The sequence below is a fragment of the Polypterus senegalus genome, chromosome 5 (genome assembly GCF_016835505.1).
Source record: "Polypterus senegalus isolate Bchr_013 chromosome 5, ASM1683550v1, whole genome shotgun sequence".
Classification (NCBI taxonomy): Eukaryota; Metazoa; Chordata; class Cladistia; order Polypteriformes; family Polypteridae; genus Polypterus; species Polypterus senegalus.
Window position 1 is genome coordinate 32643 of NC_053158.1, and position 16166 is coordinate 48808.

At 54.3% G+C, this 16166-nt stretch overlaps 1 protein-coding gene across 1 annotated transcript in view; it reads left to right on the forward strand.

Annotated features, from left to right (window-relative positions):
* Positions 1-203: 203 nt before the first annotated feature.
* malrd1 (MAM and LDL receptor class A domain containing 1) overlaps positions 204-16166 on the forward strand; it is a 54634-nt gene continuing 38671 nt past the window's right edge. The window contains exons 1-14 of the mRNA XM_039754223.1: positions 204-448; positions 2297-2434; positions 3540-3637; positions 3723-3884; positions 4997-5093; positions 5890-6036; positions 6392-6546; positions 10596-10688; positions 10939-11098; positions 11713-11823; positions 12360-12512; positions 12610-12715; positions 13581-13948; positions 15195-15607. Coding sequence (XP_039610157.1) covers positions 259-448; positions 2297-2434; positions 3540-3637; positions 3723-3884; positions 4997-5093; positions 5890-6036; positions 6392-6546; positions 10596-10688; positions 10939-11098; positions 11713-11823; positions 12360-12512; positions 12610-12715; positions 13581-13948; positions 15195-15607 — 2391 coding nt within the window. The 5' untranslated portion in view covers positions 204-258. The remainder of the gene's footprint in view (positions 449-2296; positions 2435-3539; positions 3638-3722; positions 3885-4996; positions 5094-5889; positions 6037-6391; positions 6547-10595; positions 10689-10938; positions 11099-11712; positions 11824-12359; positions 12513-12609; positions 12716-13580; positions 13949-15194; positions 15608-16166) is intronic.

Genomic DNA, 16166 nt, shown 5'->3' on the forward strand with positions numbered 1-16166 from the left:
AAAATGGAAGGCCCCTAGTGGAGGTGACCGTCACAAAGCTCCCCCAGGTGACTTGAAGGCCCCCAGTGGAGGTAACCGTCACAAAGCTCCTGTCTCGGCCCCCCCTCCGCTACTTCCTCTTATCTGAGGCGTTTTATGGCTGCTGACTCACACAGATAAGAGGCGCCTGCACCCGGTGAGCGGGCGATGGGACACTCGCTCACTCGTGCTGGGAAGGTCGACGGCTTTTCTGGGTCTTCGTGGGGGTCTTCAGGCCAGATGCCTCACTCTCACGTGTCTCCCTCAGATCGGCGCTGGCTTCTCCTCTGGGTCATCTGCGTGGTGCCCGCCGCCATCGCCAGACCCTGTGCAGAAGACGAGTTCACCTGCGCCACGGGCACCTGTCTTCCTGCCAGCTATATCTGTGACTTTACTGAGCAGTGTGACGATGGAGGTGACGAGCGCCACTGTAAGTACAGTTGTGGGACGGGGGGCTGCGCCGCACCACACCTCTGGCTTTATTTGTTCAGCTTTTAACCTCAAAGAGCCCTGCAGGGGCGCCTGTCTGGGACAGGCAGACTACTGGGGCATCCATGTGGACCCCTACAGGCCAGTGATGGTAAAACTGGGGGCTTTCAAGGACTGGGCATTGACTGATTGCCATCGCCATGTTATCTCTGCTACAAATGTTGTGTATGGTATATAGCGCCTTTAAGATCACCTGGGAGTTCACATGCCAGGATAAAAGATGGGTTGAAGGTGATGTACCTGGGCATAATGAAAGCAGCTGGGCATGAGGTGCCAGTGGCCATTAGGGGCCATTTGGAGATGCACCTGTCACTGTGGAGTGAAAATCTGAGGGTCACCCACTCGGAGCCTGGCACAGAGTCAACCCAAGTGCCACTGTGTACAATAAGTGGCAGCTTACTCACAGGTGACTCAAGCAGGAAAGTCCTGAGGATGGCAGGAATGCCACCAGGTGGACACAAGCCTCAGGTCAACTTTGGTTTCCTCTTCTCCCTTTGCTCCTCCCTTCTGCTTCATTTCTTGTGGCCTTTCCTGACGACCAGAGTGGCGCTCTAACACGTGGTGCACATGGCTGGGCAGAGTTAGAAAGTAAGAGTCACGGCCCTAAGATGTTATGTAGCACCTTGCCAGCATTCGGGGGCTTCTCTGGTGCCTTCAGTGAAACACTGGGGGGCTTGAGTTTGAACCCGGGCATTTCAGGGGCTCCACACACCGAACTTAGGAAGGTGAAGCCCCGAGACGTGGTGATGATTTGTTGTCATCTGTTTCGGTTCAGAGAAGCTGCTCTGTCATCGTGACCTCTGGACTCTGTTATCGCACGAGCTCCCCTCCTCCACTCATTGTCACAGCCAAGTGACCTTTAACCCCTCAGCCTGAGCAACACTCAACAAGCAAGAAGTGGCAAGGTGGCAGAGGGGCCAGGAGTGCCCAGCTTTGGATGGTGATGCCTACTTCTATGTTCTGATGCTCAGCTCATCGTCATGGTGGGGTGGGGACCACGAGGGTCCTGAATGAGCTGGCTCAGTGAACTTGCTATCACACGTTATGGGAGCTTAATGGACGAGGGTGGCACATGAATGAGGGGCTCAGTCATGCCAGGCCTGGTGCCACGAGGGGCCTCATGGGGGTCCCCTGTTGGATCATAGAGCCCCAAAGACCACCATGCTGCACAGGGTCACACAAGAGGTGGTCCGGCATGCAGGCAGCCTTTATGTTGTATATTGCCTTTCTGTGAGCTCCAGCCGAGAACCACCCCATTGGGGTCCCAACAGAGAGGTATCCATGACAACGGCCTCCAGGTTATTATAACATGAACAGCAGGTGGGACGTTGCACAGTTCGGTGCTTTAGCCACTAGGGGGCCACACTCTTTGGGACAACAAGTGAAGAAGACATCAAAGCAAATAGACTGGGCTGGCATGGGGGGCACAGCACGCGGGTTCAGTTCAGACTGGCTGTCCTGTGGCTCCCTTTGAGTTTCACTTCATGGGGGCTTCAATTGTGCTGGCCCTGTAATCGTCCCCTCCTGATCCACTGCTGTCGTCAATAAGCTGTGAAGCCCCTCAGCCCAACACAACAACGGGGTGCCAGTTGCAGTCCTAATTTTATATAGCGCCCCCTGCTGCTGTAACATGAGGTACCACCTGGAGTCTCGCTGCCTCCCTGTGGCCGATTTGGGAAAAAACTTGAGCTTCTTTCTTGTGTTTTATGCCATAACAGAGACGAGGGCGCCTCCTTGTGGTGGGCTTGATTGTTGGTCCGCTTCTCCACTCTTTCCCATCTCATTTCAGGCTTTGACTGGGACCGCTGTGACTTTGAAAGCGACTTCTGTGACCTGACACAGAGCGACGATTCACAGTTCGTTTGGGCCAGGAAAACGGGCGAGGATGGCATCGGGCCGAAGCGGGACCACCGGGACAGCCAGACAGGTATGGCAGAGCCCAGCGGTGTCTGATTTTCAAAGCAGGAGAGCGGCTTCCCAGGGCCTGAGCCCCCCGTAGTGGGGTCTCTTACTGTATGGCGCCATGTAGCTGTCCCCTGTCAGCTACCACTGGTGGTCTCACTCACCCCTGTAAGCTGAGGTGCACCACAGTGTCCCCCCACGCGCCACATTGAGGCTGTAGTACCACCTGCTGACTGTAGGGGGCGTTTTGTGTGAACAGTTTGCTGGACCCCCTGACCATGTGGGTGGAGGTGCTGAGTGGGCTCAGATCAATGAAAAAACTCACACGTCGAGTAATGACGAGCTTCCTGTCGGACCCCCAAACATCCCCTCGCCCAGAAAGGCTATTGTGAGCGGCGAGGAGCAAAGGCCGCTTTCTGATCCCCTCACTTCTCATCTGCCGACAGGTTGGCCAACCGATTTGCTCGAGTGACCACCACAGTCTTTACAAAGGGGGGCAGGTGGGATCTCAAACTGGAAAGGCTGACATCACAAACTCGATGACACCTTACCGTCATGTAGGCGGACGTTGGCAAATTGGGCTTCTCCACAGATCCAGTGTCCTGGGTTCAAATATCAGTGTGTGTTCTGCATGTTATCCCCGTGTTTGTGTGTGTGTGTGTTCGGACCCCCGAAACTGAAAAACAGGCCTCTAGCATAAACTAGGCCTCAAAGCTCCTGAAACCCAAGTCAGCCCGGCCCCAAACTCAAGAAGCAGGCTGAAAATGAGGAAGAGGGGAGCCTTGAAGGACCCCCGGCCCACCATTACAAACAGCAGGGTTAAGGGGCTAAAGGGGCAGGCAACCTCAGGAGTGACACCAAAGCAAAGATCAAAAAGACCCAAACAATGCCAGGTGACCCAATGCCTCAGCCACCAACACACGGGTCAAGGGGCGGGGCCACAACTGTGACATCATTAGACCCCGCCTCAGTGTTGAGTTGGCATATAAAAGACAAGGAACAGCCACAAAATATGCAATAATATGCTGACACACCGAGGTCTGTGGCCCACCCACTTTAGGTGGGCTCACCTTTTGCCTCTCGGCCCCCAGGTGGTATCTTATAGCGCCTTCTTCTCTTCATATTCACAGCTCATTTCTTATCGATGACTTATAAGGGCGGCAGGCAGCCATTGGCCACCTTGAGAAGTTCCTTTTTCCTTCCAACGGGTGTGAGGCAGAGGTGCCAGGTAATGACGTTGGTCTTATGGGGTCTCCCCACTGCTGCCCCCCACCACACAGCACCCGTTCAGTTAATGCTGTGGTCACCCGCAGGTCACCTTTTACTACCACCTGCCACCACAAGATGGAGCTCTGAGCGTCGGACTGCAGACTCACCAGGGGGGTCCTGTGCAGGAGGTCTGGAGGCAGACGGAAGCCCAGAAGGAAAGATGGACGAGGACAACGGTGACAATAGAGAGCCGCGACAGATTCCAGGTGTGAGGATGGCGGAGGTTCATGGGAGGAAGACGAGGGATTGTGGGACACTCAGGCGAGAGGGGAGTGGGGAGGGGACAGAGGAGGTGACAAACGGGTCCAAGGGTCAAGAAAGGGGGTCCTGGGGGTCTCTTAAATGAAGCTGCCATTTGTGTAGGGGTGGCCTGCGGCCAGTCGGTGCCACTCTGAGTTTTTTAGGTCGTAGTCCTTTCGCTCTCAGACAGTTTCATATAGTGCCTTTCATCACAGCCATTTCCAGAACATTCTGCTCAAGGCTCACTCCTGTCATATAAAGTGTGTCATTCTGATCAGTGGTATATAGCGCCTTTCAAAGGTGGCATGAGACCATCAGAATGTCTCCTCACACCACAGTCAGCACTGTTTTATATAGCGCCTTTCACAGTCAGCGTATCAAAGCATTTCACAGACGTTTATTTTATATAGCGCCTTTTATTGTTTATCTGCCCCGGGTCCCTTTTCCTTCCTGTTTCTGCTGCTTTTCCTTTTATTTAGTTTTCAGGAACACTTTGACCACTGCCCTTCCATGATGCCCCGTGCCATGTTTGGTGCCCAACATGGATATTTTATCTGGAATCAGAAATTCCAGGAATGAACATCTGGATCTGGTCCTAGAATGGCTTAGGACGGGGGCTTAATATGTGCCCCCCCCACTAGACCCCCAATGGGGCTCACTTACAGCTGAGCAGCTACCAGCTGACCTGTGGGGTGGAGCTTCATAAAGGTGCCAGCTGGCCAAAGACTGCTAGATGAGCATTTCAGTGTCTAAGAAAGAGCAGTGCATTCTGGGGCATTCAGGCTGTGGGCAAAGTGTGGCACCAGCAGAGCAGCCAGCAGCTGTGTGGGTTAGTCAGGGGTCACTGAGATTGGGGCGAATATCCATTGAAAGGGAGCTGTCCAGGTGTGGTGGGTCTGTCACCCTGTTGATGCCATCTCTGCTATTACACTGATCCTGATGAGAAAAGTCACCATGGCACACAAACACAGAGTGACATAATCCAGGAGATCCCCACGATACCATCCTCAGTCTGTGCCAGTGAATAAGAGGCCAGGGGGTATAGTAACCCACCATTTACCTTTTTGTCTCCCAAAAGCTGCTTCTTCAAGGAAGAAGATCCCAACTCCTGCCATCATCGGAGACCCCGGCCATCGACGACATCTCCTTCAGTAACGACTGCGTTCCCGAGGTCGGTAAGTCGAGTGCTCACAAGGCGCACAAAACACTCGGTGTGGTGAAGCACAGGTGGGCACCAGGTGACCGCCGTGCCAATGCATTCATTAGTCTGATGGGAAACAAATGCTGTAAGGAGTGCGGGGACCAAGGGGACCAACAAAGTGACAGACCTGGCCAGACCTGTAGTCTTGATGCATGAATGGTGACCAAGTGACAGAAGGTGGCCATGGGTATGGGGACCGAAAACCAGGACGAGAAGCCCACCCGATCTGCTTGTAATATAGCACCTTTCATTCTATCTATCTATCTATCTATCTATCTATCTATCTATCTATCTATCATATAGTGCCTTTCATATCTATCTATCTATCTATCTATCTATCTATCTATCATATAGCACCTTTCACTTCTCTCTATCATATAGCGCCTTTCATGTCCACCTGTCTCTTATGTACTATTTTTCTTATTTATCAATCCATTCACAATGCACTGAAAAAGTGTTTGCCCCCTAGCTGATCTCCTCCATTTTTGTCACAATGAATGGCGTCATATTATCTAAAGGGGTCCCGAGTAACACAGTGCTACTAAATCTATTATAGAGCGCCTTTCATATCTCTCTATCTGTGCTGACCACGTGGTCTGTAGACCCTAACTTGACCTGGTCTGAGCGGGTGGGCAAGTGTGTGTGTTTGTTTTATGGTGGCCAGGTCTCCTGTCCTGCTCTCCATGACCCTGAAACTGGACAGGTGATGGTTTGCAGCAGAGAGACCCCGGAGCCCACCATGGTGACCTATGCCCCTCTTTCCCTTTCAGCCGATGCCTGTCACTTTGAGTCTGGCCAGTGTGGATGGAGCTCTACAGGCCTGGGGTTACAAATCCAATGGCACAGCAGCAGAGCTGGCGACAGTCCACTTGGGGGCACTGCACCTCTGAATGACCACAGTGTGAACTCCTCTGAAGGTGAGGGGCTCTGTTTGGGCCGTCTAGCTGCTCAGAGGGTCCTGTGAGTGGTTGTGGGGTCCCAGCCTTGGATGTCTCTTTGCTTGATTCTCTCTGCTCTGCCCGTGTTGTCCTTTTGTTTCCCTCACAGGTCCATTGATGTCCCCCATAGCCTGACAGGCTGCTTTCTACTCAGTGGTCTGTAGTGGGCACCGTCCCATTTATTCCTCTTTAGGATTTTATATAGCGGGGGTCCATGTGGAGCCATAATAACTCAAATGATGCAAGGCTGAGATGTGAAGTGGACAGTTGGCTGACCGGTCCCTGTCTTTCCGGCCACATGACCCTCACTGCCTGCTCTGCTCACATTTCCCAGGTCACTTCATCTGGATGGCCACCAACAGGAGCTCAGAGCCCGTGACCGCTGGCCTGGAGAGTGCCACCTACAGTGCTGGGGCAAAGTGTGCCCTGAGGTTTTACTACAGCATGGCGGGAGACAACGTGCTGAGGGTCTGGGCACAGACGCCACAGGTGAGCAGGTGCCGGGAGTGATTCCATATAGCGCCTTACACAGCAGGTGGGCAGAGGAATCTAGCAAGTGGTAATGGACGAGGGACTGGGGGCTGGGCTTTGTGTCTGCTGTGAATGTCACCTGCTTTTAGGATGGTGATTCTAGGGGACCAGTCCTTATATAGTGCCTTTCACCAGGAGCCCTGTGTTAATGGTGACTTTAAATCTCAATGTGTTTATAGCGCCTTTCATCGTCACCACTGCACCTCTGTGTGTTTATTTTACTGCCCACCCCATTGGCTGCGGCTGATCTCCTTCTTTTAAATGTTTGTGTGTTTGTTGTCTCATCCTCTGTTGATGATATCCTCACTCCGCCATTTTGGCTTTGTGGTTTCTATGACTGCACATCATGGGGGCGTGTCCCTTTCGTTAGAGGCGGGGCCTTCCGTTGTGAGTTTTTCGTCATTTTTCCATCCCGACCATTCGTTTTTTGCTTGGGCGTCTTTTTTTTTGTGTGTTTGCCCCTTGACTTGCCAGCTCATCTGGTGGTCCGTTAGCCCTTTAATTGTTCTTTCTGATCCAAATGACAGCAGTGACGCTGAGCTCCGATGGCTTCACAGTGCATCGAGGAGGCAGCAGATGGCAGAGCAAAGCAAATGACATTTAGATGAGAAGAAAGGCAGGCCTCAGGTACAGAATGGGGGCTTTAACTTCCTAAATGACAGTCTGGTGACAAGATCAGGTGACTGGGGTGGACAGAAAAGAAACACCTGCAGGGGTCAAAGGGGGGGGGGAGCAAAAGACCACCTTGCCAGACCGCACCTCAAAGGGTCTCGCGGACAGCTGGGTTATCGGCTTCCGGTCAGACGTCACAGGTGATGACACAGGCTCCTTCTGAGACCCTGACAAGTCCAAACACGAGGGTGGGATTCTGGGAGGTTCTCCAGTTGTCCCACCACGTTACTGGCACATTTCAGAGTTTAGGCGCCTCGCAGCAGCACAAGGTCACCTCACCACTTGGAAATGTAGGCAGACCCCCATTTGAGGATCTAAGGTGGGTGTAGGGGGTCAGCCAGGTGCTCCCAGAGGGGCTTCACAGCCCATCAGTCAGATTTGTAAGTCAAGTCTGAAGGACGCGGGTAACCAGTGCAGCAGAAGGGCATCAGGCCACTGTCACTTGTCAAGTTTGTGTCTCTGTTGACGCTTAGTGAAGCACCAGGGTTCCAAGTTCAAGTCCTGCCAAGGTGGAGCGGGCACAGCTCCCATCTCATTCTGTGCCACCAAACATGAATGCAGACCCTGACTTGGCGTGGAATGAGCTGAAGGGGGCTTGTCATCGATTCCTGCCCAGCTCTCAACTAGTTAGGGAAGACCCCTGAGCTTCAAAAGGGGCTTAGAAAACCTTAAGATCCATGTAAGCCTGGCATGGCAGTTGGCACATCGCTGGGCCCACCGTGCTGCACTAATCCTGACTTTACTTTTGATTTTGTTCAACCTGCAGGGCACAGGAGAGGCCTAATGAGGGGTGGAGCACAACACACATGCCAGGTTAGGGGAGGGGCACAAGGTGGGCTAGACTAGGGGTGGAGCCTCAGTCCATTCTCGATGCTGCCAACCACCAATACTTGACTTTACTGCCACAGCAGTGCCAGCCTTATATAAATGAAATGTGCAACACAAGAACCCACCAGTGGTCGTTGGCACCCAGCAGCCCCCCAAAGAACAAACTCTGACATGTTCTTCAAATTTACATGGAAGACACTGTGTGACCAGGGGTCAGGTAGGGGGCAACTGTCCCAAATGAAAGAGGAAGGTCAGCATGGCATGAGGTGTGCCAGGTGGTTGACCCAGCTTGAAGAGGGCCAGGGTCAGCTGGCACAAGGCCACCGCCGATGCTGCAGAGTGCCCTCCAGTGGACGGCCAGTGCTATAGTCTGAAGTGCTCAGCTGCCAGCTGAGCGGTGGAGCAGGAGATTTTCAGTTAGTGGTAGTTGGGCCTGGCACCTTAAGTGGCAGCTGGTGATGTGAGTGTGCCCCATCCAGGGCTGGTGCCTGCTTTGTGTCCACGGCTGCCAGGATGAGCTGTGGCTCATGGTGGTACATTAGCTGGGTGGATGATCGGATGGCTGCTCTTTAGTGTGCCTGATGCTGTGTGCCCCGTGTGCCATTCCATCTCTGAAGCTCCTTTGAGTCCTGGCCAGTGTCACGTGTCTCACTCTGCCAGGCGCTTCATTATTTTTCATATGTTAGCCATCAGAGGTGTTACTGCGTCAAGGAGCGCTGAGGCATGTGGTGGCGGGGGGAGTCATTGCCCACCTGATATCTGCCCGTCATCGATAAAAGTGATTCATGAGTGGCACTTCAATCATTTGCGCTCCCAGAGGGCCCTAAGTTAGCCAAGTGAGGAGCTCATTTTGTTTTATGGCCAGCCGTTAAAATCAAAACGAGTGTCCGAAGGCTGAGGCGGCCGTAACTCAGAGGCAGAGGGGGTTCGGGGGGGCAGTGCCAATGTGACACACACACACAAAGAGGGACAATTACAGGGACAGCGCAGAGCATCAAATTAACAGAAGCATTGGGCCGACTGACCACCTTGTGCCCGGTCACGGACCACCCCGCCTCTCGTCCACGTGCCAACATCTTCATCTTCTCAGCTCCCCTTGTTGATGGAGCTTCAGTCCCCTCCATTCCCCTTAAGGGTCCCCCGGGCACCATCATCTCAAGGACCCTGCCAATCAAGTCAGACTGTTTTTTTTCTGGTGTGTGTTAACTCAGAACAAAAAGTCCAAATCCTCCAGTAGCCCCTCATAGAGTGAGCACAGCGAGACCCCCATAATCACTTAAAGTTGGCACCACAGGTCCTGCCAGGGGCCATTGTCATTTGTTATGTTGCCATTTTGTGTGTCTCGGGTGTCGGGCACCTGCTGGCAAGCTCCAAAAAAACTGAATGATGAAAAGTTAAAAAAAAAAACAAAACAAAACTAAACAAAGTCGTCCCTTAGGCAACCGGCAAAGTGGGCGGGTCTTCCAGTTATGATGTAATCAAGCAGAAAGAGGCGGGCACAGGAAGTGACATCAAGGGAGGACAGCTGTCAGTCTTACTGTCTGCAGAAGGAGGAAAAGAGAGGCCGTTACCACACAGCGCCAACCCCTGGCTTGGCAGGGAATTGCCATCATCACCAGACCTCACTGTGTCTCCTATGTGCTCGTGTGTGACGCTCTTTATGTCTTACATGTCAGTGGCCTCACCAGTCGTGTGACATCACAGCCTGAGGGACGTCTTAAGATGGGTCTGATGGCAGATAAAAAAAGAAAATATCCCACCCGGCCAGACCCCATAGGTCACTCAGCCTCACTCCTCGCTGCTTTGTCCTAGAGGCTTTGACACATGGGGATCTTGGGGGTCACAGACAGCAGAATTTTGATCATGTGACAGGGCCACAAAATGCTAATGGGGGGGTGAGTGAAGACCACCCATTCATTGCAGCTGCTTGCTCCCCTGATGGTGACACCCTCCTGATTCGATGGCAGGAGACTGCAGCTTGGGACCCCTAGATACGTTGCATGGCTGCTCAGGGGGCTTTCGGGTGCCCATGGTGAGCATGTGGCTCTCGTTTCTGCTCCTCCAAAACCTTCACGTCTTCATCGAGGTCTGGAAACTTGCAAGCGCCATCCTCCATCACAGTGGGGTCCTGCAGATGACCAAGACATCCACACGAAGCCATTGCCATAGAAGGAAAGCCGTCATGGCGGAAACGGGGAGACACGAGCAAGCTGAGTGGCACAAACTGGGGGGGCTTGGTTGAGTTGACAGTCACGCCACCCTAATGACTTCAGCGGAGGGTGATGTGTGACAATGTCGGGCCACAAGAGTGGTCCTTGGCCTCTGGGGGGTCTGGTGGGCTCGGCCCTCCATCTTGTACTGAGGTGGACTTTGGGGTGGGCTGGCACAATGGGCGCCATCCCCCTTGCTCACACACACAGTGCCCACCACAATTCAAGTTCCTGCCACTCGGCTCCCTCCACGCTGGGCCTGATCTGACCACCCGTCTCCCTCCTTTTTCTTCACAGGGTCTGAAAAAGAGGCTGGCGACACTGGCACCGACAGATGGGCTCTGGGTTGGTGAGGAGCTGCCACTTCCACCCTGCTTAGCTCAATTTCAGGTACATCAGACTGGGCGGATGGGTGGGGGAGTGGAGCCCACCATTGTGACTGGCACTAACACCATCCATCGCTCATGCCAGGCACATGCACAGTCAGTCGGTCCTTTTGTTTATAGTGCCTTTTACTTTCTGTCCCTCTGTTTTGTATATAGCGCCTTTCCTGAAGCTCTACGGTGGTCCGTGTCACATGCCCACCTCTTCTCCTTTTCTACTCAGAGTCCTCAACCTTCCATTTGCCCCTTCTTTGCAGATTCACTTTGAAGGAGTCCTTGGAGACCCCCTGGGATTCCTGGCACTGGACACCATTGAGATCATCAATTGTGCTGAACGAGGACGGCCAGCATCCTGCCCGGAGGAGTTTGATGCCAGCCAAGACGGACCAAGTGCCCCCAGCCCCACCAGACCACCAGGTGCGGTTTGTGAGGCGTATCTGTGACGACATGGCGGGCAGCACCTGCTTTAGATAAACAACATTGTGTCACCTACGGGTGCACTGAGTGGCAGGTGGCCTGCGGGTGCTGCAGGTGGTACTGCCAGAGTTCTCCTGGTGGTCTAGGGGGCTTCCTCCAGGTAGATGGACAACTCTGAACTGACTCAGGTATCAATGAATGTGTGCCATCTGATCAACTGGCATTCCACTCAGGGGTGTACCTGGTGCCCAAGGCTAACTCTGTGGGCGTCAGCCACCTGCTGTTCCTCACTTCACAAGCAAGTCTGGAAAATGTGAGTGAATGAGTGAAGGAGTGAATCTGGGGGTCTCGGGTTAACCTGCCCAGCCCTTACAAATCATGGGGGTCTCGGTTAACTTACCCAGCCTTAACAAATCAGCAGCTTAAACCCTCGGTGCCCCCTGCTGGATGCCACGCTGTGTGGAGTCACAGATATGGCTACTGGGCTCACTTAAGGCCTGCAAAGCCCCTCAGCCCACCCCTCAATGGGCTCTTTTTCTTTTTTTCTTTTTCCATTTTACTGTCGTGGGTGTTGAGGGCCTCATGCACCCCCCATTGTCTTTCTGTCTCTGCAGCTCTGTGCCCACCGGCCTTCTTCACCTGTCACACTGGAGAGTGCATCCCTGGCAGTCAGGTCTGTGACTTCACTGAAGACTGTCCTGGGGGGGACGACGAAGAACAGTGTGGTAAGTGACATCAGCCAGCCATTGGGGTCCTCAGGTGTCTGGGCTTACGGGGTCTTAAGGTGTTTGTGTTGTCCCAGTTAGTCCCACCTGTGCCAGTGGTGTCGAGAGCCTTTCAAGATTCTCAGGACCCCCATGTCTGAAGTGTCAGTGAGAGTTGATCAACCTTCAGCTTTCTGCCACCCCCTTTAGCTGATGATGACAAGTCACCTGGTGGTCTTCACAATTCATCCCAAAGAAAGTGAAAATTAACAAACACAAAGCCTTGCCGTTTATATAGCGCCTTTCCATAGTGAACACCCCCCCCCCCTTAGCACTTTACAGGTTCACTCCAACTGCCTGCAGGGTTCTCCACTCTGGTGGGCACAGCAACTCACTGAGGGTCACACTTGGGGGGCAGCAGAGAGGACTGAGTGGGCAGCCTGCCATGCTGTAGCCAGCAGGGGGCACAAGCCAGATGACAAAGTCAGCACCCGTGTGTGTGTGTGTGTGACCCTTTCTGAGACCCTCACTCCCCTTCTCCCTTCTCTTTCTTTCAGTTGCTGCCTGTGACTTTGAAGGGGGCTCCTGCGGGTGGTACGAGAACGCGCCAGGGGACGGCTTCGACTGGATCCGGGGCTCCAGGGTGGCCATCCAGCCCGACTACCAGGATCAGGCTCCTCCGCAGGACCACAGCACGGACACGTCCAAGGGTGGGTGTGCACGATGGCCTGTCTGATCGGGCCAGGTTAGGTGAGATGGCAATGCCCGTCACGACTGAGCCCAGCCTGCCTGCCCTTTCCTCCGCAGGTCACTCCATGTTTGTGGTGAAGACCACCAAGAGTCTGTCCCAGAAGGCAGAGCTGAGGAGTCCGAAGTTCAGGCAGTCGGCCTCGGGGTGCACCTTGTCCTTCTGGTGAGGCCCGCATTGTCTTTGATGTCATATAGCGCCTTTCACAGCTGACCCTCAGGACCACGGCATAGACGACTCTGGGGTCTGTCTGAGTGTCGGGTGGGGGCCAGTGCCACTCAGTCACAGAGGTGTCCAGTACAGGTGACCCGTGGTCATTGGCCCTGGCAAGGCATGTCGCTTTGTACCTCAGAGCTGGCCCAGTGTGCTTGGCATGGCCTGGCACCCCATCTGGAGAGGGTCTCTGCTTGGCCACGGAGAAAGCCCACCAGTCCAGTTGCACAGGCCATGAGTCTGCTGCGCTGTGCCCCCCTAAACGGATGACCAATGAACTCACTGGCACTCAGCCTCTTCAACTGTGCAGTCAAATGAGGGGCAGCAGAGGTGAACACAAAGTACATGAAGTTAGTGGGCAGCATGGTGGGCAGCACAGTGGGCAGAGCTTAAACCTTATAGATCTAATAACAAGCTGGCAGCCCATCCTGGGTCCGTTCCTGCTGGTGCCCGTTAAAGTAACAGGCACTGACCCTGCTAAAGGTGGCCTTCCATGGTGTGTGATGAGTGCCCCCTTCTGAACGCAGACCCTCGAGCTCTCTTGGCCTAAAGTAGCTGACTCTGAAGCCTGCGTGTGGCGGCACCTGCTGGACAGTACTGGCAAGTGCACCCACACTGCAAAGCCATCTGACCCTGCCTGGTGACAATGGTGTGGCATGTGGTCCCCCAGAGGTCATTTGCTTATTTCTGAAATGGTGTTTAATATGGAAAGGCGCTATATAAACCAAGGCCTACTTTCCATGTGCCAGTGCAGAGGGGCCCAGGCATTGACTGGCAGTGCCACACTCCACTCAACACACCTGTCCTTCCTCCTCAGGCATTACAACTATGGGCAGGCTGTCGGCGCAGCAGACATGTACCTGCGGGTGGACGGCGTGGACAACAACACGGTGGTCTGGAGGACTCTGTACGACCAGGGGAGCCGCTGGCTGCGGGTGCTCATCCAGCTGGGCCGTCTCACGCGCCCCTTCCACTTCTCCCTGACTAAGCTCAGTCTGGGGGTCTTTGATGGTGTGTCAGCCCTCGACGACATCCGCTTCGAGAACTGCGCCCTGCCGCCCCCCGTGCCCGTCTGCCAGGGGCCGCAACACTTCCACTGTAGGGACACCAAGGCCTGCATTGACCGGCTGCTGGTGTGCGACCTGACGGACGACTGTGGGGACGCGTCTGACGAAGACCACTGCGGTGAGTGTCATTTGGGTCATTTGGTCTCTGTGTTGATGTGGCTCTGTGAGGGACGGGTCACCAGCTGGGGCTCACCCAGGAGTTGGACCCTCTAACTGAACTTGGGTCCCCCCCAGTTGAGCCGCCCATTGATTCAAGTGGCCAATAGCGTCTTCTCTCTCTCTCGAACCCGTGTCCAGGCTCTCTACTCTCACTTGCCCCGGGGGCCTGTCTGTGGTCCCAAGACCCCGAGTTCAAGCTGATGGGGTGCCATGACAGTTAGGGGCTTGTTCAAGGATGATTGGGGGATGGGTGAGGGGCCACTGTGTCATGTGAGACCCTCGCAGTTGCAGTTTAGAAGTCAGAAGGCCACCTGCAGTGCCAGGACATGAAAGGGGGAGTGGCGACACTCTGAAAGGTATCATGCAGGTGACCCCGAATCATGTTGTATTACAAGGCGCTATATACTGTAGCTGTCATTCAGAGAGAGCTGTCACTACTGGTTAACGTCTGCAACTGGCCTCAAAGTCTGAGCCAATCACTTCACCTGCCCAGGCTCATGTGGTACAAATATGCAAATGAGCGTACAGCACAGGGCAAATCGTCAATGGAGGGCATCAGTGCCCACTTATGAGTTTCTGAGGTGGTCTCTTTGCCAGCTGGGGCTCATGAACTGCGCTATATCAGACCAATGGCACTGAGCTGCCTCCCTCCCCCCCCATACAAAGACAAGTGAAACCCCCGGCTGGCAGAGGTGATCCAGGTGTTCCGTCGCCCACTTGGCGTGTTTTGTGTTTTTATACCGTCTGAGATTTGAGATAAAAGGAGGAGACGCTTCATGGAATTTGAGCTTAGGACCCCTCAATGGAGTAGAACGCCCACACGGGTGGTCCGACTTCTACGAGCACAGGGGGCACCGTATCATCCCACTGTTAGTCGGTGCCTTATGGAACTAGTAGCTCACGCCTGGTATGGGTGTTGGTCATATAGCGGGCACCAATCTGTCCCTAAAGAGGAATCGATGGTCACTATACCCCCCCCATTTTCAGGGTCTCTCCTGGTCTGTCATTCTGAGTGACGTCTCATCAATTAGTGGGGTCTTTGGGTGCACCCCAGTCCTCCCGTTTGGCCCCCAGTGTAAGGCGCTATATAAGGTGCAACATGATGAGATGCCACATGAATGCTGACTGTTCTCATCTAAACTTGCTGGATGCCCACCTGCTTGCCCGCCTGCCCGGCCCGTCACCCTCTGCCTCTGTCTTTCCAGCCCAGGGTCTGCAGTGTGACTTCGAGGACGGTCTGTGCAACTGGACACAAGACGACGTGGACAACTTCGACTGGACGCGAATCCAAGGCCCGACCCCCACGGCCAAGACGGGTCCCTGGAAGGACCACAGCCTGGGCACAGTGCTGGGTCACTACCTGTACATTGAGACGTCGGCCCCCCAGGCCTTCAGGGACACGGCGGTCCTGCTGAGCCCCAACTTCGGTCCGACCGCCCACCAGGCCTGCGTCTTCCGTTTCCACTACCACATGTTTGGCCAGCACATCTACAGACTGGCTGTCTACAAGAGGACCTCGAGGGATACCCGGGGGCTCCTGCTGTGGGCACAGTATGGGGAGCAGGGCAACTTGTGGCTCAGGGAGACGCTGCACATCCGCAGTTCACAGCCCTTCCAGGTGAGGGCGCCACTGCATGACCTCTTGGGTGTGGATGCTGGCGCAGTTACGTGTGGGGTGGGCCATTGCCATTGCTCAGTTTGTAGTGAAGCAGGAGCGCTGGCAGATATGGTTGGCACCTCCTGGCTCATTGAGTGGATGTTCTCCCCACGTCTGTGTGGGCCCCGGTTCTTGATTAGCGACTTGAAATCCACCTGTTATGACATGGACTGGCATTCCATCCTGAGTGGGCACCATCTCCTAGTGACCGTGCCATTGGATTAAATAGATGCACAAAGGGGTTGGCCATTCGACTGAAAGCCAGTGCCATGATGAGTACTGTGGTAGACCAAAGGTGCCCACTGAGCCTACGTCCCCCACACTGCTAAGGGGGCTCATGAGGACCTTTGGAAGGCACCCTCAGCCTGGGTGTCAGTGCCAGGAGGCAAATTCTGGGCACTTCAAAAATGCCCCAGTAGACCCAAGTGGAAGATGGCAACTGATGTACCAGGCATTTGGATTCCAAATATGCCCTTTCCCTTTCATACCTTTACCACTCTAATGGTACCTGGCACAGATG